The 22,683-nt window shown below is 43.6% G+C and overlaps 1 protein-coding gene across 1 annotated transcript; it reads right to left on the minus strand.

The window, feature by feature from the left end:
- Window positions 1-494: 494 nt before the first annotated feature.
- LOC311129965 (uncharacterized protein) lies at window positions 495-18,338 on the minus strand. The gene is made up of 9 exons (XM_084162537.1): window positions 18,182-18,338; window positions 17,311-17,513; window positions 16,852-16,911; window positions 16,585-16,680; window positions 3,680-3,790; window positions 3,445-3,568; window positions 2,914-3,163; window positions 2,721-2,770; window positions 495-2,597 (listed from the first exon to the last, which is right to left on the minus strand). The coding sequence occupies exons 1-9, from the start codon at window positions 18,237-18,239 to the stop codon at window positions 1,279-1,281; spliced, it is 2,271 nt and encodes a 756-aa protein (XP_084018663.1). The 5' UTR covers window positions 18,240-18,338; the 3' UTR covers window positions 495-1,278.
- Between the last annotated feature and the right edge of the window lie 4,345 nt (window positions 18,339-22,683).

The raw sequence follows: 22,683 nt of genomic DNA on the forward strand, positions 1-22,683 counted from the left end.
ATTTTTAATTATGTGAGCCACTTGACCTACTGGAGCTTCATGGGAGTGGAGTCACAATTCTCTGTGACATGTCAGACCGAGGGACCATAGGGAATCCGGTCATTTCGGATAGTTGAAAAGGTATCCACAAGTGTGTTTACCTGTGATGTTCATGATGCCTCTTCATTGCTAATCACTTCGTGCCAATATAGAGCACGGCAGTCACACACACTATACCCTTTTCATATAATTCACTGTACACTATTCAAGAAGTAAATGCTGATTTTAGACCCACAATTCTATGGAAGAGGGTGAATGTTTTCAGAAACCGTGTGTTCGGAGCAGCCAATAACCCAGAAAAAAGAACACACAACCTGTTCTGTCTCAAAGTGAAACAATGAAGACAATGGACTGACTTAATGGAATTGCGATAGCATGTGATTGTGCAGGTTGGTCACAAGTAACACAGAGAGAGCACAGTGCTGAGTGCCCCTAAAATAAATCAATAGAAGCTTAAGTATTAAAACCTTTAATAATAGGTATAACAAAGAATATGCCAACCCTCCAAATATAACACCAGGAAATACACTTTTCTAGATTCCTTGGAAGTCTAGAAATACGCTTATCAAATAACACATTATCATTATTACTGTTAAGAGTAAATACTTATATTACAATTGCACATGCATTTCACAAATTCAACCTCAATCCACGACTACTGTGCCTATTACATAAACATGTCTACATGCAAACAGCTATATAATACATCTGTAAAGGAATAATATTTGTAATGAGAAAAACGGAACATCACATGAAACTATAAAATAGCTTCTTAACTGGTCCAGTAACCTTGGCACCTGTAACTAAATCAGCTACTTGATGAGGTTCTGAGACATGATGTATAGAGAAAGACTAGAGAGTCTACACCCCCCTCACCTACCAAAGCCCCTCCCCCATCCATGAAGGACGCCATTGCCGCACGTTTTTGGAAAACCTACACAGGACAATTCCATTGTTTCTGTGTTAATGATAAATTATTGGTTGTTCCAATTAAATTCCGTGTGTGAAGCCATTGCAGAGGCGTTTGTTTGAAACCTACGAAGAAAAATGGTGTTGTTTCCGTGTTAATGATAATTAGAACACCCATTAATCTCTCTGGACTAGTATTGATTTTCCCCCATAACTTGTTGCTTCGCTATCAAATTGCAGTTACAACTAGCCACTAAGAGTGTTACTCAAAAGTGAGAGGTAGGGCCAGGGGGGAAGTATTGGGACATTTTTCCACACGCAGGGCAGCATTCAACAATTTGAAGGACCGCCTCCTAGTCTCTCCATGGCATAGCCTCGGGACATGCCAACATGTGCCAACATTTTTATGTTAAGGCTGTCATGATAGATTGCTGGTACGGCCACATGTCCAGCCACGGCGGCCACATGTCCAGCCATGGCAGCCGCATGTCCAGCCATGGCAGTGGCATGTCCAGCCATGGCAGTCGCATTAGTAGGATTCTCCTTCATGTGATAGCTTGGTTGTGAACTACGCTTGGAAGTATTCGGGCAACGAGGACGTGAATAAGGCTTCTGCCCTGAATGAACTAGCAAATGTTTCTTTAAGCAAGTTTTCCGGATAAAACTCCTTCCACATTCATTACAAGTGAAGGGACGCTCTCCAGTATGCCCACGCATGTGGACGACTAAGTGGCTCGACTTAGTAAAACGTTTGTCACACTCTTTGCATTGGTAGGGTTTCTCCCCAGTGTGAAAGCGCTGGTGTACCTGCAGATTCCCTGCTGACTGAAAGGTCTTCCCACACACAGAGCACATGTAGGGTCTCTCCCCTGTGTGGATCCTTATGTGCACATTGAGATTACCTTTCTGAGTGAAACATTTTCCACAGTAGGTGCAGGGGAAGGGACGATAATTCAAATGAGTACGCACGTGATCCTTGAGGCGTCGGTTTGTTACGAAGGACTTTCCACATTGGTGGCAATGGTGAGTTTTCGGAAGCTGCAATCCTTTCTTCTTCTTCGGAAGGTGCGACGACGGCCTCAGATCCGACCTCTTGTGGGCTTCCACGTGGTGCACAAGGCTGGGCAAGTTGCTGAAGGTAATTCCACATGTGTGACAGTCAAGAGTTTGGGCGACTCCGTGAATTTTTTCGTGAGCATGCAGTTGATCCAATTCGGAAAAGGCCATTGCGCAGTGACGGCACTGGAATGGATGTTGCTGTGGCGTCTTGAAACTCTTCCCGCTCTGTGGACAGATGTACATGACTTCGTTGTGTGGACACTGGTGTCTCAATTTCTCACGCAGTGAACCAAACTCTCTCCAGCACTTGGGGCAGCTATAGGCAGTGCCCACACATTGCATCCTCTTATGATTTGACAGACTTGTAAAGAATTTGAATCTATTACCGCAGTTGGAGCACTTGTATGGATTGTCCCCACAGTGAATTTGCTGGTGTTGGACAAGTTGAGACTGATAATTAAAGCACTTCCCACACTGAGGACACTGGTGGAAAATGTTCATGTGTGATGAACTGGAAGTAGATGGGGCACACTCATTGGAAGCTGAAGAAAGGGGAGTCAACACCTGAAACGACACCCCTGCAACGGTGTCTGTGGAAAAATGAATAAAAACATTGAACTTGTGAGGAAGTTTCCCCTACCATTGCCCAAAAATGGTCAACTGAGGCTTTCCAAAGGGTAAATGTACTTGACTAAAAGTTTGTGAGGTCTCACCTGTATCACCACCTTGCATGACACTAGTAGGAGAAAGACCAGACCCAGCCCTGTGAAAGGCAGAAAACAGAAATGCAAATTGATGACTATTACTGAGTCAAGTGGTAAGTTTGTTTGATAGATCCAAATGCAAATGGTTATTCACCAACTGTACCTTTCGAAACAACAAAAATAAATACATTTATTCTCATACCTTTTCTGTGTTTGGTCATCCTCTACATCGATGTCATCTTCATTCCCTTCATCACAGGTTTCATCGCAGCCTATAATATCTCTTGTGCTCCCCATTTCCACTAAATGTGATGCCAACTCCATCCTTTGGCAGTCTCTGCTTTGTATCCCAGTTCTCATCCCCACACCAGTGTCCAGATTGGTACGGTTTAACTGGTCAGGGAAGGCATCAGATTCAATATCGGATTCCTGAGGAATGTCAGAGGAGGAAACTGCACAGACAAAAACAAATACGTTAAAAATACACTTTGAATAATATCTAGGTGACTGCTCTGAACACCTAGAGGCAAAACGTCCCAAATCCATCATTTACATTTTAATCCATCACTTTATTTGGCTCATCCTTCCAACTTTAAAATGAACAAGGAAGGTAAGGAACATGGTGAGAGGAACTTCCAGCACATAAATCATCTTATTATCCTCAGATGCAGTTGTTACATCAATAAACCTTATTTGACCATGTAGTATTACAATTAATTGGTGTAAAACGTACCGTTTGTGTACAATGTTCTGCATTGTTTGTAATTCTGGAGTAGAAACTGGAGATCTTCTGAGTGAGAGAAAGACAGCAGGCATTCATCCAGGCCAGAGGAGCCAGCACTCAGCAACAATGCAGTCTAGGGAAAAGAGGGACACAAATAAAATGCCAAAATAGATTCCAGGCCAACTACAGTTATTAATTTGAATGCTGTTGTCTCAAGACTGTCTTACGAAAGTGATTTCTGTACCTGCTTAAAGTCTGGTAGTGTAAGCAGCTCTTCCAACCGAGTGAGGAAGTCACAGACCAGTTCCTGAAGCACTTGGTCAAAATCAGGTCTGAATTCTTCAGGAAACACCACCTGAGAAGATGATGGAGAGTCAGTGAGATAATGCAAGAGGGGAAAAAATGTGACTAATCAATTATCGTTTGAGAGACCCTGCATGGTCCTAGCCTGGGTGCAAAGTTTGTTTCTGCTGTCTTGGCACCCAGGCTAGCACGATCCAGTACCCAAAGAACAGGAATCAGTGTTGTGGCAAGTAAGGCTGCGTGTTGTGGCATAGACAGGCAGCCCAATTCTGATATTTTTTCAGATCTGATTGGTCAAAATACCAATTACTGAAAAAAATCAGAATTGGGCTGCCTGTGTAAATGCAGCCTAGACAAATTAATGTTAGTGAATGACTAGTTATGATTTATCATAGCGTAGGCCTATTCACTTTTCAAATGCTATCTTGTTGACTAACATCATAACTAACTTGAGTCAGGCCAGAGAAAATTTTCAAGTAAAGGCCCGCACAGACTGCATGATTTTAGCTGCCTTATTCCACGACTTTGCCGTCCCAGACAAAATGTCCATGCCGTGGGCAAATTCTTAGTCTTGCCTTGTTCAGTGTGACAGGGTCTAGGTCTGCCGATTAAAGGAAAACTCCACTCTTTTGGTATTCGTTTCATTAGTCCATTGTTGATATAGTCCCAAAATGTATGTCAGCAATCGAGTTAAGATGTACAACTTTCAAAATACAGCTGCGTTTTGCATCATCATATGATGCTGCTAAGGACCCAGGGATTAAACACCTCCCTCTGCAACTGGATCCTGGACCTCCTGACTGGCACCCCCAGGTGGTGAGGGTAGGCAACAACACATCCGCCATGCTGACCCTCAACACGGGGGCCCCTCAGGGGTGCGTGCTTAGTCCCCTCCTGTACTCCCTGTTCACCCACGACCGTGTGGCCGCTCACGACTCCAACACCATCATTACGTTTGCCGATAACACAACGGTTGTAGGCCTGATCACTGACCTCAACCTCTCCCTCAACAAGACAAAGGAGCTGATCAGACTACAGTAAACGGAGGGCCGAACACGCCCCCATCCACATTGACAGGGCTGTAGTGGAGCAGGTCGAGAGCTTCAAGTTCCTCGGTGTCCACATCATTAAGGAATTATCATGGTCAACATACACCAACACAGTCGTGAAGAGGGCACGACAACACCTCTACTCCCTCAGGAGGCTGAAAAGATTCAGCATTGGCCATCAGACCCTCAAAAAGTTATACAGCTGCACCATTGAGAGCATCTTGACTGGCTACATGACCGCTTGGTATGGCAACTGCTTGGCATCCGACCGCAAGGCGCTACAGAGTAGTGCGTGCGGCCGAGCTCCCTGCCATCCAGGACCTAAAAATGGTCAAAGACACCAGACTGTTGTCTCTGCTTCCGCACGGCAAGCAGTACTGATGCACCAAGTCTGGAACCAACAGGACCCTGAACAGCTTCTACCCCTAAGCCATAAGACTGCTAAAAAGTTAGTTAAATAGTTCAGCAATAGCTACCCAGAGTATCTGCATTGAACTCTTGAATAATCACAGCACGCTGCTGTTACTGTTTATTATCTATTCTGTAGCAGTTAGGAAGACAGCCACAGTGGGCCTACTCTCCCACTTACACAGTGTTTCTCTCTCCTTCCACAGACTCCTCAGAAGGAGAGTTACGGAATCTGCCAGTGAGGCCACACCACCGCAAGAGAGGTGGTGGCCGCCATCTTTAACCACCTTCTTGCCTGAACCGCTTCTGGACTAGAACGCCAGAGACAATAAAAGCTCAAGTAAAAGCATATGTTGTGTGTTTACTCATTGCTGCTTGTGTAGTTGGGCACACCCCACTCCTCCCGACATATGGTGGAGAATGTGGACATCTGAGTAAACACACAACTTTCTTATTTTATTGTTTTACATTCTTTTTTCTCTCTCGCAAGAGTGGAACCATGTCTAATCCTGGAGTTGGAAACTTGGAAAACATGCTGGGACAACTCATAAATCTTCATGGAGTCAGCCAACAGACCTCAAATACCATGATAGAAGGTATGGCTGGGCTCATACAACATATGACCACCTCAGAGGTTCCCTGGAAGTTCAAAGGAGGCCTGTTGGAGCAGCTTCGGGTCCAGTCCCTCTTCCCTCACCTGCCAGTAAGGCCAGAGAGACACTCACTAAGATGACTGATGCTGATGACCCAGAGGCCTTGCTCTTGATGTTTCAGAGAGTGGCAGAGAGAGAGTTATGGGACCGGACAACATGTCCAGCTCTTGTAGCCCCCTATCTCACAGGAGAGGCGCAACAAGCCTAACAGGATCTGGAGACAGTAGAGGTCAATAACTATGACCGTTTGAAGGAGGAGATTAGGGCTCAACCCCTTTGACAGCGCCCTATGGTTTAGAACCTGGGAATACCAAGCTGGCCAGGCACCCCGGGCCCAATTATACCACCTAAGGCGGCTTGGGAAAAATTGTCTGAAGCCACAAGGCAACTCTGTGGATGATGTGATCGACAAAGCTGTCCTCAGACTTACCAGAACATGATTCAGCTGGTGGAAAGATGAACATCAAAAGATGCACTTAAGTCAAACAAACAGGAACGACCTCCACCTATGAAGAAACAACCTGACACACAACCTTTTTCCTCAAGAAGATATGAGCCTCCCATAACAGCCGCTTATTTCCCAGCCAGAGAGGAGCGACGTAATGTTGTCTGGTGCAGAAAATGTGGGGCCAAGGGACTCCCTACTCATACAGTCGTATGAAAAAGTTTGGGCACCCCTGACAATTTTCATGATTTCCATTTATAAATAATTGGGTGTTTGGATCAGCAATTTCATTTTGATCTATCAAATAACTGATGGACACAGTAATATTTCAGTAGTGAAATTAGGTTTATTGGATTAACAGAAAATGTGCAATATGCATCAAAACAAAATTAGACAGGTGCATAAATTTGGGCACCCCAACAGAAAAATCACATCAATATTTAGTAGAGCCTCCTTTTGCTAAAATAACAGACTCTAGATGCTTCCTATAGCCTCTAATGAGTGTCTGGATGAAGGTATTTTGGACCGTTCCTCCTTACAAAACATCTCCACTTCAGTTAGGTTTGATGGTTGCCGAGTATGGATAGCCCGCTTCAAATCATCCCACAGATTCTCAATGATATTCAGGTCTGGGGACTGGGATGGTCATTCCAGAACATTGTACTTGTTCCTCTGCATAAATGCCCGGGTAGATTTTGAGCAGTGTTTTGGGTCGTTGTCTTGTTGAAATATCCAGCCCTGGCGTAACTTCAACTTTGTGACTGATTCTTCAACATTATTCCCAAGAATCTGCTGATATTGAGTGGAATCCATGCGACCCTCAACTTTAACAAGATTCCCAGTACCGGCACTGGCCACACAGCCCCACAGCATGATGGAACCCCCACCAAATTTTACCGTGGGTAGCAAGTGTTTTTCTTGGAACGCTGTGTTCTTTTGCCGACATGCATAACGCCCCTTGTTATGACAAAATAACTAAATCTTAGTTTCATCAGTCCACAGCACCTTATTCCAAAATGAAGCTGGCTTGTCCAAATGTGCATTTGCATACCTCAAGCGACTCTGTGGCGTGTGTGCAGAAAAGGCTTCTTCCGCATCACTCTCCCGTACAGCTTCTCCATGTGTAAAGTGCGCTGAATTGTTGAACGATGCACAGTGACACCATCTGCAGCAAGATGATGTTGTAGGTCTTTGGAGGTGGTCTGTGGGCTGTTTTTGACCGTTCTCACCATCCTTCGCCTCTCCGATATTTTACTTGGCCTGCCACATCTGGCCTTAACAAGAACTGTGCGTGTGGTCTTGCATTTCCTCACTATGTTCCTCACAGTGGACACTGACAGCTTACATCTCTGCGATAGCTTTTTGTAGCCTTCCCCTAAACCATAATGTTGAACAATCTTTGTTTTCAGGTCATTTGAGAGTTGTTTTGAGGCCCCCATGTTGCCACTCTTCAGAGGAGAGTCAAAGAGAACAACAACTTGCAATTGGCCACCTTAAATACCCTTTCTCGTGATTGGATGCACTTATCTATGAAGTTCAAGGCTTAATGAGCTCACCAAACCAATTGTGTGTTCCAATTAATCAGTGCTAAGTAGTTACAGGTATTCAAATCAACAGAATGACAAGGGTGCCCACATTTTTGCATAGCCTATTTTTCACATCTGATTTAATTTCATACAACTTAATATTGCTACACTAAAAATCTTTGTCTGGACAATACCCCAGTACTCAGCTTTTATTAGAAAATGAATGGCATGCCACTGTGATCATTTTCTGTGACGACAGAGTCAATTATTATGCAGCCTCAGAGGGGTACCCAAACTTTTTCATATGACTGTAAGTGTTGAGTAACAGATGAGCCAATGCCTACAGACCCACCAGCGATTGCCACCTGTCAGACCATAGCGAAGTGAGGTACCTGCTCGCTAGTATCTAGTGCAGGTGGGCTCACATACCCTACTGGCTCTCTTGGACTCTGGCAGTGAAGTCACCCTGATACAGCCAGAATAGATTCCTGTAGGGTCTCTTCGAAACCACAACACCCTATCCCTCACCTGCATCCACGGGGACACCCAAGACATCCCGCATCCGGTTCAACACTGATTGTGGGGCATGGATGGTCATTGCAGGGGTGATGCCAGAATTGACGACCCCTCTGCTCCTGGGTCGAAACTGCCTGGGATTTGACAGTCTTTGAGGCTGCTGGGGTAAGCAAAAATTAATTTCGCACTACCTCTGCTCTTCACCACACTCATAGACCCAAGCCTTTGCTGCCTGTTCTGAAGGGGCAACATACTAAAAAACGTTCTCGCCAGCAGAAGTCAGTAAAGGTGCTGCTGGGTGATGCCGCACAACCAGACCAGCCTGAGGACAGCGGAGATCCCGCTGATGTGGAAGGTGAGCCCCCTCTACCTATCAATGACTTCTCAGTTCTGTTGCAGGGCCGTTTCAGTGATGCCCAACTGAGAGACCAAAACCTCGCAAATACCCTAGGAAGGGTCCAGGAGGTGGATGGTAAAGCCCTAGGAGACCAGCCTTTGGTGGCTCCTTACTTAGCCCTTCGTTAAGGGCTACTCTATCGGTATCAAAAGTAAGCGAAGACCTTGTATCCTTCTAGTGCCCAAAGTGTATGTTCCATTTTTTCTCCAACTGGCCCACTCTCACGTCTTGGGCGCTCATCTGGGTGAGGAAAAGACAAGGGAACAAATCCTACATAAGTTTTACCGGCCCGGAATCTACATGTCTGTCGCACGTTACTGTCGGAGGTGTCCCACCTGTCAGCGGACTGTCCCAGTAGGGCGTACCCCGCTACCCATCATTGAGACCCCATTTGATAGGATAGACCTAGTTGGACCTCTCCCAAAGTCTGGGCTAGGATACCGATATATCCTGGTAGTGGTAGACTATGCCACCAGGTACCCGGAGGCAATTCCCCTACGAACCATCACCACCAAGGCCATAGCCAAGGAGTTGGTACTTATGTTTTCAAGGGTTGGCCTTTCTAGAGAAATCCTAATGGACCAGGGGACCCCCTTCATGTCATGAATCATGCGGGACATGTGTAAGCTCCTGAGGATCAAAACAGCTGCGCCCCTTGGTCTACCATCCACAAACAGATGGACTGGTAGAGCGTTTCAACCAGACCCTCAAGAGGATGTTGAAAAGGGTGTCGGACCATGAAGGAAAGGACTGGGATCAGCTACTGCCTTATGTCCTCTGTCAGGGTTCTTTTTTCGAGCTCCTTTACGCTCACCACCCAAGACGACTCCTCGATGTCGCCAGGGAAGACCAGCTGTCTGCCCATCGTACCCTGGTCGAACATGTGGTGGAGATGCAGACCAGGTTCGCCAGAGTGATGCCCATTGTGCAAAAGCATATGCAAGAGGCAAAGAGCACAACAAAGGATTTACGGCCGCCTTGCGCAAGCACGTGAGTTCAGTCCTGGTGATCTTCTCCCCACCACAGAAAGCAAGTTCTTCGCCCGGTGGCATGGGCCCTACGCAGTCATGGAGAAACTAGGCTCAGTAACGGACAGGATAAACCAGCCAGATCGCCGTAAATGGGAGCAAGTATATCACATCAACCTTCCGAAGAAGTGGGAGGAGGATGATGATACTGTGGCCTTTGTCTTCACAGAGCTTCCCCAGGAAATACCCAGAGATGTCATAAACATGTGGCAAGACTTTACTCCCCAACAACTCCAAGAGGTAAGACACTTCGTTGATCAGTACACGGATGTCTTTTTGTCTTTGCCAGGGCGGACAGATGTGCTAGAGCACAATATCCTTACGCTACCTGGGAAGACTGTACACGTGAAGCCGTACAGGGTCACTGAAGCTCGTCGCAAAGTCACGCACTGAGGTCAAAAATGTGTGAGAGTTGGACACCATAGAGGAGTCAAAAAGTCAGTGGGCCAGCCCCATCGTCCTGGTATCCAAGCAACTGGCCTTATCCAACCACCAAGATTCAGGTGAGAGCCTTCATGGGACTGGCCAGTTACTACCGGTTTTCTGCTCGGGCGTCTCCCCTGACAGACATGACCCGGAAGGCCGAGCCGGAAAAGGTTAAATAAATGGAGCTCAGAAGCCGAGAAGGCGTTCAAGGACCTTCAAACCTCCCTCTGTTCAGGACCAGTCCTGAGGTCACCAGACCGCTCCCAGCCTTTCGACGTCCAAACAGACGCCTCTGGAACTGGACTGGGAGCTGTCCAGTCCCAGATCTGGGATGGTGAAGAACATTACACTTTATTAGTCAGTCGAAAGCTCCTAGAGTGGCTTGCGAAAGTATTCACCCCCCCCCCCCTTGGCATTTTTCCTATTTTGTTGCCTTACAACCTGGAATTAAAATTGATTTTTGGGGGGGTTGTATCATTTGATTTACACAACATGCCTACCACTTTGAAGAAACAAAGAAATAAGACAAAAAAACTGAAAACTTGAGCGTGCATAACTATTCACTTCTGTAGAGCCACCTTTTACAGCAATTACAGCTGCAAGTCTCTTGGGGTATGTCTCTATAAGCTTGGCACATCTAGCCACTGGGATTTTTGCCAATTCTTCAAGGCAAAACTGCTCCAGCTCCTTCAAGTTGGATGGGTTCCGCTGGTGAACAGCAATCTTTAAGTCATACCACAGATTCTCAATTGGATTGAGGTCTGGGTTTTGACTAGGCCATTCCAAGACATTTAAATGTTTCCCCTTAAATGACTTGAGTGTTGCTTTAGCAGTATGCTTAGGGTCATTGTCCTGGTGGAAGGTGAACCTCCGTCCCAGTCTCAAATCTCTGGAAGACTGAAACAAGTTTCCCTCAAGAATTTCCCTGTATTTAGCGCCATTCATCATTCCTTCAATTCTGACCAGTTTCCCAGTCCCTGCAGATGAAAAACATCCCCACAGCATGATGCTGCCACCACCATGCTTCACTGTGGGGATGGTGTTCTCGGTGTGATGAGAGGTGATGGGTTGGCGCCAGACATAGCGTTTTCCTTGATGGCCAAAAAGCTCAATTTTAGTCTCATCTGACCAGAATACCTTCTTTCATATGTTTGGGGAGTCTCCCACATGCCTTTTGGCGAACCCAAAACGTGTTTGCTTATTATTTTCTTTAAGCAATGGCTTTTTTTCTGCCCACTCTTCCGTAAAGCCTAGCTCTGTGGAGTGTACGGCTTAAAGTGGTCCTATGGACAGATACTCCAATCTCAGCTGTGGAGCTTTGTAGCTCCTTCAGGGTTATCTTTGGTCTCTTTGTTGCCTCTCTGATTAATGCCCTCCTTGCCTGGTCCGTGGGTTTTGGTGGGCGGCCCTCTCTTGGCAGGTTTGTTGTGTTTTTTTATAATGGATTTAATGGTGCTCCGTGGGATGTTAAAAAGGTTTGGTTATTTTTTTATAACCCAACCCTGATCTGTACTTCTCCACAACGTTGTCCCTGACCTGTTTGGAGAGCTCCTTGGTCTTCATGGTGCCGCTTGCTTGGTGGTGCCCCTTGCTTAGTGGTGTTGCAGACTCTGGGGCCTTTCGGAACAGGTGTATATATACTGAGAACATGTGACAGATCATGTGACACTTAGATTGCACACAGGTGGACTTTATTTAACTAATTGTGTGACTTCTGAAGGTAATTGGTTGCACCAAATCTTATTTAGGGGCTTCATAGCAAAGGGGGTGAATACATATGCACGCACCATTTTTCCATTATTTATTTTATATTATTTTTTTAAGCAAGTTATTTTTTTCATTTCACCTCACCAATTTGGACTATTTTGTGTATGTCCATTACATGAATTCCAAATAAAAATCCATTTAAATTACAGGTTTTAATGCAACAAAATAGGAAAAACGCCAAGGGGGATGAATACTTTTGCAAGGCACTGTACCTAGGGAACGCAAGTATGCTACCGTAGAAAAATGGGCTGTCTGCTCCCTGTCCTTCGCCCTGGAGATAGACCATGCACCCTTGCAGTGGATGGCCAAGGACACCAATGACTGGGTGACCCGCTGGTTCCTAGAGCTACAACCATTCAACTTTGTGGTTCAACACAGACCAGGGTCTGCTCATGGGAACGCCGATGCCCTCTCCGGCTCCATTGTCTCTTCTCTTCCGCCAATTCCTCCCATGGCTCGGAGCTAAAGGGAGGGGTGTGTGGCACCATGAGAGTCATGGGCATAGGTGTGGCTGAAGGACTCCCAGTGCAGCACCATGGACAGAGCCACCCATCTTAGCACAGGAGACAGGTGCGCTCACTTCAGCACCATGGACAACGGCACTCAGTTCAGCACTGTGGAAGGCTGCACTACCTTCAGCACCAGGCCAGCCGAAGACAGCGCCACAGCTCTGCTCACTCAACACACCTATAATAATAATATGCTATTTAGCAGACTGTGCAGGTTTACTAATCAGCACACCTGCAGATCATTCCCTAATCAACAATCAGCACACCTGCAGATCATTCCCTAATCAACTGACTGGCACAAGAGTGCAGGCTGGACCTAACTCAAGTGAGCAGTTAGGAAGACACAGGGTGCCTACTTTCACACTGTGTTTCTCTCTCTCTCCTTCCACAGACTTCTCAGAAGGAGAGTTACAGACACTGCCAGTGAGGCCACACCGCCTCAAGAGACTACAGGTGGCCGCCCTCTTTAACCACCCTCTTGCCTGACCGGTTTGTGGACTAGAAGGCCAGAGACACTAAAAGCTCAAGTAAAAGCATCCGAAACTTGAACTTGTGTGTTCACTCATTGCCACTTGTGTAGTCAGGCACACCCCACTCTTCCCGACAGTACCCTGTGTATATAGCCAAGTTAACGTTACTCATTGTATTTACTCCTTATTAATTTATATAATTTCTCTTTTCTCTCTGCATTGTTGGAAAGGGACACATTTTATCAGAATCATGCATAATGCACATTCATTAATAATCACTAACTTAATGTAGCAGGCATTAGGCTACAGACAATTACCACAGGTCAAATCAAGCTTTATTTGTACAGCACATTTCAGACATGGAATGCAACACAATGTGCTAAAAATAAAAAAACTATTTACTTCAAACATAATTGGATGAATAATAAAAACTGAACAACTAAAATGCACCCTAAGGAAAAGCAAAGCTAAAAAGGTGTGTTAAGATCATATTTTTTTTTATAATTCACAGTTTCAGCCCACCTCAGGTTCTCTGGCAGCCTATTCCAGAGGCTGGAGGCATAGTAACTAAAGGCTGCCTCTCCATGACTCTTGGTCCTAGGCTTTGGGATAGTTAAAAGGCCAGTGCCAGAGGACCTGAGGGAACTACTGGGTACATAACTTAAAAGCATGTCTGACATGTATTGAGGTGTACAATCGTGGATTGATTTAGAAACCAATAGAAATTAATTCTAAAACTCACAGGCAGCCAGTGCAGAGACCTTAAAACCGGTGTAATGTGTGCTGTCTGTCTGGTCTTGGTCAGTACCCGTGCTGCAGTATTTACATTTACATTTTAGTCATTTAGCAGACGCTCTTATCCAGAGCGACTTACAGTTAGTGAGTGCATACATAATTTTTTTAAATAATTTTTTCATACTGGCCCCCCGTGGGAATCGAACCCACAACCCTGGCGTTGCAAACGCCATGCTCTACCAACTGAGCTACATCCCTGCCAGCCATTCCCTCCCCTACCCTGGACGACACTGGGCCAATTGTGCGCCGCCCCATGGGTCTCCCGGTCGCGGCCGGCTACGACAGAGCCTGGATTCGAACCAGGATCTCTAGTGGCACAGCTAGCACTGCGATGCAGTGCCTTAGACCACTGCGCCACTCGGGGGAATGTTTTGCAGTTGACCAATAGCTTTCTTGGGTAGACCAGACAGGAGAGCATTACAGTAGTCAAGCCTGCTTGTAATGAAAGCATGGATCTCTGTATCAGCCTGACAGAGAGAAACGGCCACATCTTGGCAATGTTCCTCAGGTGCTAAAAAGATATCGGTCACATTCCTAATGTGTGATTCGAAATTGAGTTCAGAATCTAAAATAACACTTTGGTTTCTTACCTGTATTGCCCGTGAATTAAAATGTGCAGCCAGATTCTCTCTCTGTGATTTGGTGCCAACAATAAGTACCTCAGTCTTGTCTTGATTTAGCTGGAGGAAGTTGTGAGCCATCCAAGTATTTCAATAACTAATAGTCTAATAATTTATCTGTGGAGCTAAAATCCTCTGGTGACACAAATGTAAAGTTGTGTATCGTCTGCGTAGTAGTGAAAATCAATGCTATGCTTTCTGATAACACTGCCAAGGGGTAACATATATAAACTGAACTGGACCCAAAATCGAACCTTGTGGAACGCCATGTGATATGTTCACCAAGGGTGACAAACTCTCGACCGGTTAAATAGGTCCTAAACCAATTTAGAACTGGAACGGAGAGGCCAACACCTCTACAGTCTGTCCAGAAAGACATGGTCAACATTGTCTAATGCAGCACTTAACTCCAAGAGTACAAGGACAGAGAGCTGTTTGACATCTGTGTTGGCTCTAAAATAATTTACCACTTTAACTAAGGCAGTCTCTGTGTTGGGCCGGAAAACCAGATTGGAATTTTTCAAAAATACAGTTGGCACTTTGAAAACAAATTTCTCCAGAATTTTGCTTAAGAATGGAAGGTTGGAGATTGGCTGAAAATTTCTAAGAGCTGAAGAATCTAGATTACTTTTCTTCAGAAGGGGTTTCACCATAGCAGTTTTTAGTGCAGTGGGGAAAGTGCCTGTGATTAACAATAGCTTGCACTTCTTCAGATATGCAATTGAAAACTGTTTTGAAGGTGGTGGTGGGGATAGGATCGAGAAGGCAGGTAGAAGGCTTAAGTTGTGATATCACTTTCCTGAGCATGTCTGTGTCAACCAGGGAAAATGAGTGAGCTGACTGATACCCAGCCTAATGTTTGTTATCTTATCTCTGAAATATGCCGCAAACTCATCACATTTAGATGTGGAGGAAAGTTCACATAGGTTTGCGGGGGTAGGATTTATCAGGCCATCCATGGTCGAGAAGAGCACTCTCGTATTATTCTGATTATTAATGATCAAGTTAGAAAAATCAGCCCGTCTGGCATTTCTAATTGCCTTGTTATATATGCCAAGTTGCTCTCTCAGAATATCATAATGGCCCTGCACCTTTGACTTTCTCCACTTCCGCTCTGCCTTTCTGCAATTTCTCTTTAATTTATTACATTTCCTCACTCAAATGCAAATAGCGAGTTGAAACTGCTTGTCAGAGAGGAAGAAGTGATCTCTCATCTTTGTTGTTGTTGTTGTGAGTGGCAGGGGGAGAGGCTTGGTGTGTGTGTAAACCAAAGGAAGTTTCACTTGCGCTAAAATCTGTCCAAAATAAGCCCAATGCATTTCTATGGGCTTACTTTGAAACTAAACTTGTCGCTTGCCTTCCCGCTTTTGGGACAACGACTCCCATTGTTAGGGCGGAGACGTGCATCTTGTCATTATATACAGATCTCTGGTGTAAATGGGTAGGTGCACACAGCACAGAAGGCGCGAAGGAGACGAGACCAAAAAGACATGAGAACAAGCGGACATAAACGCTCATAAAAACAAAAAAACAAAACAAACTTGATTCTTGCGAAACAGGCATTTGGAATATCGCACAAAAACAAATTAATTTGATATATTGCCCAGCCCTACAATGGACTAATGAAACAAATACCAAAATATAGTTTTGGGGTGGAATTTTCCTTAAAGTACCACTACTTGCAGTTTCAATAGGAACACGACCAGCAATGACGCCATTCATTTTTTGGAAAAAAAATTCACACATTGTATAATGAAAGCTTGGTGCAAGTAATGGGCTGTGTAGTTATAAATAACACACACCTCGAATGTCAAAATTGCAATGCTTTTATTGAGTAATGCCAATGATTATGTGGAGGCGCATATCACATTCAAGCTATGAGGCTTATATTCGGCATTAGCATTTCCATGTTGTGATGTGCCTCTTCAATTCGAGAGTAGTGCTTTTCATTACAAGGAGTGCTCGGTCACAGAGGTAGGAGGAGCAGTGTCTGTCAATCAACATAGCAAAAGCTTGTTGTTGTTGTTCTTTTGACGCCAATGCTTGATACGCCCAGTTGACATAGCCTAAGTCGACTGACTTAGCCTCGCAAGCCACGACGACAGAACTGAGGCAAACCGTACAACCCGGCCAGGTTGATGTCAAGATTTTAATTTGGTCACGTTGCACAGTGTGACACGTAATAATAGTAAAAGACTGAATCTGACGTACAGTGTGGGGCATTAACAGCTACTTACTTGGACGAAGTGTTCACGCTCAACCGGATCTATAATCAAGCTTTGGGTGAGCTTGGCAAAGTTAGCTTCAGGTGATTCCATGCCTGCATCATTGGACTGTAAAACAAAGTAAAAAATAATAATAATAATACAAATAGGAGACAATCATTCTTAAATCTCATGTTTTTAAATGTGGCTAAATTATGAGGGTGTTCATTTCTTATAAAAGTGTCCAGCAGAACAAAAGCTCCAATCTTGGCATTGTATTTATACTTTTGATTCACCAACCTGTGCATGTTGAGAAGACTTTATTCTATAAAGGAGGGTCCGGAGGCTGACAGGGTTTACCTGCAAGAAAAGTGGTACTTTGCATAAAACTATTTTCTACATTTTATCTATACACTAAGAAAGTCCCCCTACTTCCTGGATCAAGTGTCATACTGTTTTTGAATGGGCTTCAAGATTATATCATCAAATTCATGAAAACGCAGTCATTTGAGATATGTGAAATTCTACCTGATGCCTTTTGGTTTTCGATTACGAAAACCTTCATAAAAGAAGTAGAAGTATATTAATCCACGAACACAAATATAATTGTATATCTTAAAATGACCATGTTTTCATGATTTTTGAAGCCCATTCAAAAACAGTATGGGACAGGATGCAGGAAGTAAGTGGGACTGTTGAAGTGATTCTGTATGACATATTGAAGTGATTCTGTATGGCATAATATGTGGCATTTCTTACCCTTGCTCTCAGCCCCAAAATAAGGAGGGTCCTCTGTCTGTCAGTCATAAGTTCTGGGACAGTTTGTGTTACCACAGTAACAAACTCCTCTAATTTTCCATAGTGCTTGATGGCTCTCTGTTGTGCTACCTGCCACATAAATGCAGACATCAGCCGTAGAGGTGGAACCAAAAGGCGCAGGGAGGAGAGAGGAATGGGGGAATCTATAATGTGAAAAGTACAGTGAAGTGTGTTAGATGGCTAGCTAAAATCAATTACATTTTGTGAAAACATTAACATTGCAGAACTGACTAAATTAGATAGTTTTGATTATCTTAACTACAGATAGTTATTCATTGAGTGATAAGAAATGTTACGGTTGATATTAATAACATTGCCAGCAGATAGCTAACGTTAGCCAACTTAACGTTAATAGCTTAGCTTGCACTTACGTATTAGTTATAAGGTTAGCTTGCACAGAATGTGGGCAAGTGGACATAATAACATAATACAAAACTTAACGTTAGTTAGTCAATAACAGAACAGATCGCCGTAGCGGCACAGCTAGATAGATCAAGGGGTTTCGCTAAAAACGGCAAAGTAGGCCTAGCTAGCTACCCAGCTACTTCCTTGACATCAGGGTCGTGTTCATTAGACACCGGAGGAGAAAAAAACGGAACGAAACGGACAAGGACAGTCTGAACTTATCCAATAAGAAACGCTCGTTTTCGTTTTCCGTTGCAAAACGTTTAGTAAAGTGTGCACTAATGAGACCGACCCTGCTTGATCATGGCTAGTTGGCCAACTAGCTAGAATACCCAACCTAGACAGATTTCTAGCAAGCAAAAATACAATATTGCTTTATATAATATAAGTTACCACGAATACATACCCATTATGGCCCATGTGCCAATCAGTATCTTAGCTACCTTTGCTAGTGAGCGCCGCATGAGACGGTAGAAAGTAAATCTAGCTAGCCAACGTTACTGCCGACGAACAAAGAGGATGTGAAACCTTTGCCACCAAGTAGGCCTATTACTTCAGCGTCCAAAATTGTCTTCAAAATAAAAGTCCTAATTACGGGTTCACAGCAACTATGTACTGTACAATGAGCGTACAAAACATTAAGAGCACCTTCCTAATATTGAGTTGCCCAATTCGTCGGGGCATGGACTCTACAATTATGGCCCATGTTGACTCCAATTCTTCCCACATTTGTTTGTGTCAAGTTGGCTGGATGGCACATGGTTTGTGAACTGATACGCAAAACAATGCCAGATTCAAAACTTAGAATTTTTCAATTTTAATTTTATACAAAATTATTGCAACCAATATAATGTTATATATATGGGGGATACAACCACCCCAGCTCTGCAAAGAGACAGAATCATTAGATCATTTGTTGTGGTACTGTCCATATGTAGCTTGTTTTTGGTCGCAGGTCCAGGAATGGTTGAAGAAGTGCAACATTTACCTGGAGCTAACTCTGCAGATAGCACTACTCTGTGATTTGAAAAGTCATGGTCAATCGATCAATAATATAATAATACTTTTACAATCTATACAAACTATGAGAATAGAAGGGTTCAGAACTTTTGTGAAACATCACAGCACAGTTGAAAAATATATGGCAAATATAAAAAAAAAAAATGGATGGTGTTAAGAGATAGATGGGAGGGGTTGAGTGGAGCTGAAGGGTGGGATTAAAAACAACAAGATAACTAATGTAAAATATATTGTGTCCGTAAAATGTATATACTGTATATATTTACAAAAAAATATATGGGGGATTGGAAATGATGCAGAAAATTACATTGATGGAATCTACAATCTATCTGTACTATTAAAGCTGATCTACCCCGTAAAAAAATTAAAAAGTCTAAGAAGCGGTAGATCTGTTCTATGTGCACTATTTATATGCTTCCCGTTCTTAACTTGAGTTTTTGCGTCTTTTAGTTTTGGTTTTGTACACCAGCTTCAAACAGCTGAAAATACAACATTTTTGGTTATGGAAAATATATTGGTTTCAATAAAAAAAAGAGTTGCTGCTTTCAAATATGGCGGCACTGTACATTTAGATGCACGTTAGCACATATGCCAATGCTAAAAATACTTTTAAAAATCATCTTCTCATGAACCATAAATCAGAATGACTCCAGATTTGCTATATAGACACAATGCATTAGCCTCTAATGAATTTGAGAATGATTAGTTGCTGCATTCAACGGCGGCCACGCTACACCACTAGATGGCACCATACCACACCAGGTCTATAAACACTCAATGTGTTATGTAAACCTTATGTTCAGTGCCCTCTGTAATTATTGGGACAGTGAACATGCGGTTAAAGTGCAGACTGTCAGCTTTAATTTGAAGGTATTTTCATTCATATTGGGTGAATCGTTTAGAAATTACAGCAGTTTTTCTACATAGTCCTCCCATTTTAGGGGAGTATTGGGACAGAAGTATTGGGACAAATTCACTTATATGTGTATTAAAGTATTAAAACGTTAAGTATTTGTTCCCATATTCATAGCACGCCATGACTACATCAAGCTTGTAACTCTACACATTTGTTGTTTTGGTTGTGTTGTTTTGGTTGTGTTTGAGACAATTTTGTGCCCAATAGAAATTAATGGTAAATAATAGGGGTGTAACGATCCATCTACTACATCGATGTATCGATTTATATTCATATGATCCAACTACATCGATCTGTGCTCGGCGAGTTGGCCTTTTGGACAAAAAATATCGATCTAACATCGTTTTAAAATGTAATAAATCGATTGTATCGATACTAGGAAATAACCCATTGGATTTAAGCACGTCAGACTTTATATGCAGGGGTGCACATAACTGGTACGCAGATACGCAAGCGCGACAAAAATCAGGAATGCGTAATGCCACCTGTGTTACTACGCGCCTTTGCGTACTTGACCGATCTTCTCATCTAACCTTACACATGACATGTTGCTTGTCAACTACTGTCAGGGATGTCCAAAAAGCAACAGACATTAAGCAGCTTCTTTGGCGTTTCGCCACCTACAAAGAAACGCCAACTGGAGCCAGAGCCGAAGAAAATACTTTTTTCGGAAAAGTGGCTCCAAGATGTGCAGTGGCTTGAAGCTAACGATGAGCGCACTGAAATGTGGTGCAAGATTTGCCGCTCAAATCCACATCTAGCAGACAAAACAGGTGCATTTTATAAAGGCTCAAAGAATTTCAACCATCCTTTATTTGACAAACATGAAAAGAGCAAGGAGCACACGAATGTGGCGCAAGCCATTGCTAAAAGCTAGCCGAGAATAAATGTCCAGTCGCCCACTTGCCAGATGGCGAGACAAGCTGAATGAAGAACAGCGGCAAGCTCTGTTTAATATTTTTCTCTTTCCATAAAGCTAAACATCAGATCCATCAAAAAGCAGCCCCCAAAATTCAGCAGACTGCAACTTGGCTCGTAACTCCCCGCTGATGGTGTGAGCGATGCTAGAGCAAAAAAAACTGCTGCACTGAATAAAGCTATGTGAAGAAAATGGGATCTCCTTTGTGGAACTGGGTAAGTTTCATAATACCAGATGGTCTGCATGGAGGCATGAAACACTGTTAAAAATATAAAGACTATTGCCAGCCATTAAAATGCAACTGGTTACCAGGTATTTATTTCAGTCACACTGGTTGAATTTTTGGCTAAAAGGTTACTGAATCGATTTCAAGTCACTGAATCGTTTCGGATCGTATCGTTCTAAATGAACCAATATCGTCCTTGAATCGTATCGACAACCACGAATCGTGATACAAATCGAATCGTTGTTAAAACGAATCGTTACACCCCTAGTAAATAATGTATTGTGTCATTTTGGAGTCACTTTTATTGTAAATAAGAATAGAATATGTTTCTAAACACTTCTAAACACTTCTACATTAATGGGAATGGTACCATATTTACGGATAATCCTGAGTGAATCGTGAATAATGAAGATTGAGAAAGTTACAGATGCACAAGACATACTAACCTCTCACCATTACAATAACAGGGAAGGTTAGCATTTTTTTTTTTTTTGGGGGGGGGGGTATGATATTTGTGCGTATGTAAGTTATCCACAAGTCTGAAGTAAATTTCTACATGTCCTTCATTGCCAATCACTTTGTGCCAATATAGAGCACTGCAGTCACACTAATTTAAATGAATGAATTACCCTTTTCATCCACTGTAAGTAAATTCTGATTTTGAACCACAATTCTATAGAACTGGAAGAGGGTGAATTATTTCATAAACCCATGTCTTATGAGCAGCCAATAACCCAGAAAACAGAGCATACATTTATGTGACCGCTCCCAGACGGACAACCTGTTCTGTCTCAATGTTTCAAGTTCGAACCTATTTGTACCAGTCACTCTTGCACATGTCCATGTGACATTTGTTTTCATGTACCCAAGAGGTAGAGAAAGGTAAAGAGAGGTGACGGTCTAGCAGGGGCCATGCTCTATGTGTAGGCTACTGTGAGTGTGAGTGAGTGACACGGGGAACATGGAGGAGGGAGGGAGAGACGAGAGACAGCAACCAACCAAGCTGACTCGCGCTATAGTAGACTAATAGCTGCCATAGCTAGGTTTAAAATCATCCAATATAATTACATAGTACCTGTCTTGACTGCATCAAGCCGAGATCTACCGCTCAGATTTGTTTTTAACATTACTTAAAAAACAGAAGCCTATGCACATGGCCACGGGAAGATGTTTTTCAATTTATCAGGGGGTGCTGCAGCACCCTCAGCACCCCTACTTCCTACGGCTATGCCTCTGCAACATTAACCTATTAAAACCAGTTCGGTAGCAATGAGGTTTGTGCAATAGGCTATAGGCCCAATACATTATCATCACTGCATTTTGGCTATGCTTGAATTGCCATTCCAATGTTGTTCTTCTCAGACCATTTTGAAATTATGTTTCAAAGTTTTAGGTATATGATCACACTGACCATTTGTTGTATTACTTGTGAGGCACAGCTGAGTGAGCATAATAATTTGCTTTTTATTTTATTTTACTGGACTGATGGTCTGCATCTGATGGGGCCAGTCTGAGGGGAGGGAGGGAGGTAGCAGCTGTGAGGCTGCCTCTCACCCGACTCACCGTCCCTCCCTCTCTCCGCTGAGAAAAGGGGACATTCTTCCAGCTTATGGCAAAACTCAAGTTGCACTGCATTATTTCTGCCTCATGCACCAATGTATGTTGTTACTCATAGTAGCCTAGTGGTTAAGAGCATTGGGCCAGTAGTTGAAAGGTTGCTGGTTCAAATCCCTGAGCAGACTAGGTGGAACATTTGTTGATGTGCCCTTGAGTCTCTCTCTAGTCATGGCTTTACAAGTTTAGAAATGTGACAGTATCAACTTTGCT

Source organism: Coregonus lavaretus (genome assembly GCF_964263955.1).
Source record: "Coregonus lavaretus genome assembly, chromosome: 5".
Lineage (NCBI taxonomy): Eukaryota > Metazoa > Chordata > Actinopteri > Salmoniformes > Salmonidae > Coregonus > Coregonus lavaretus.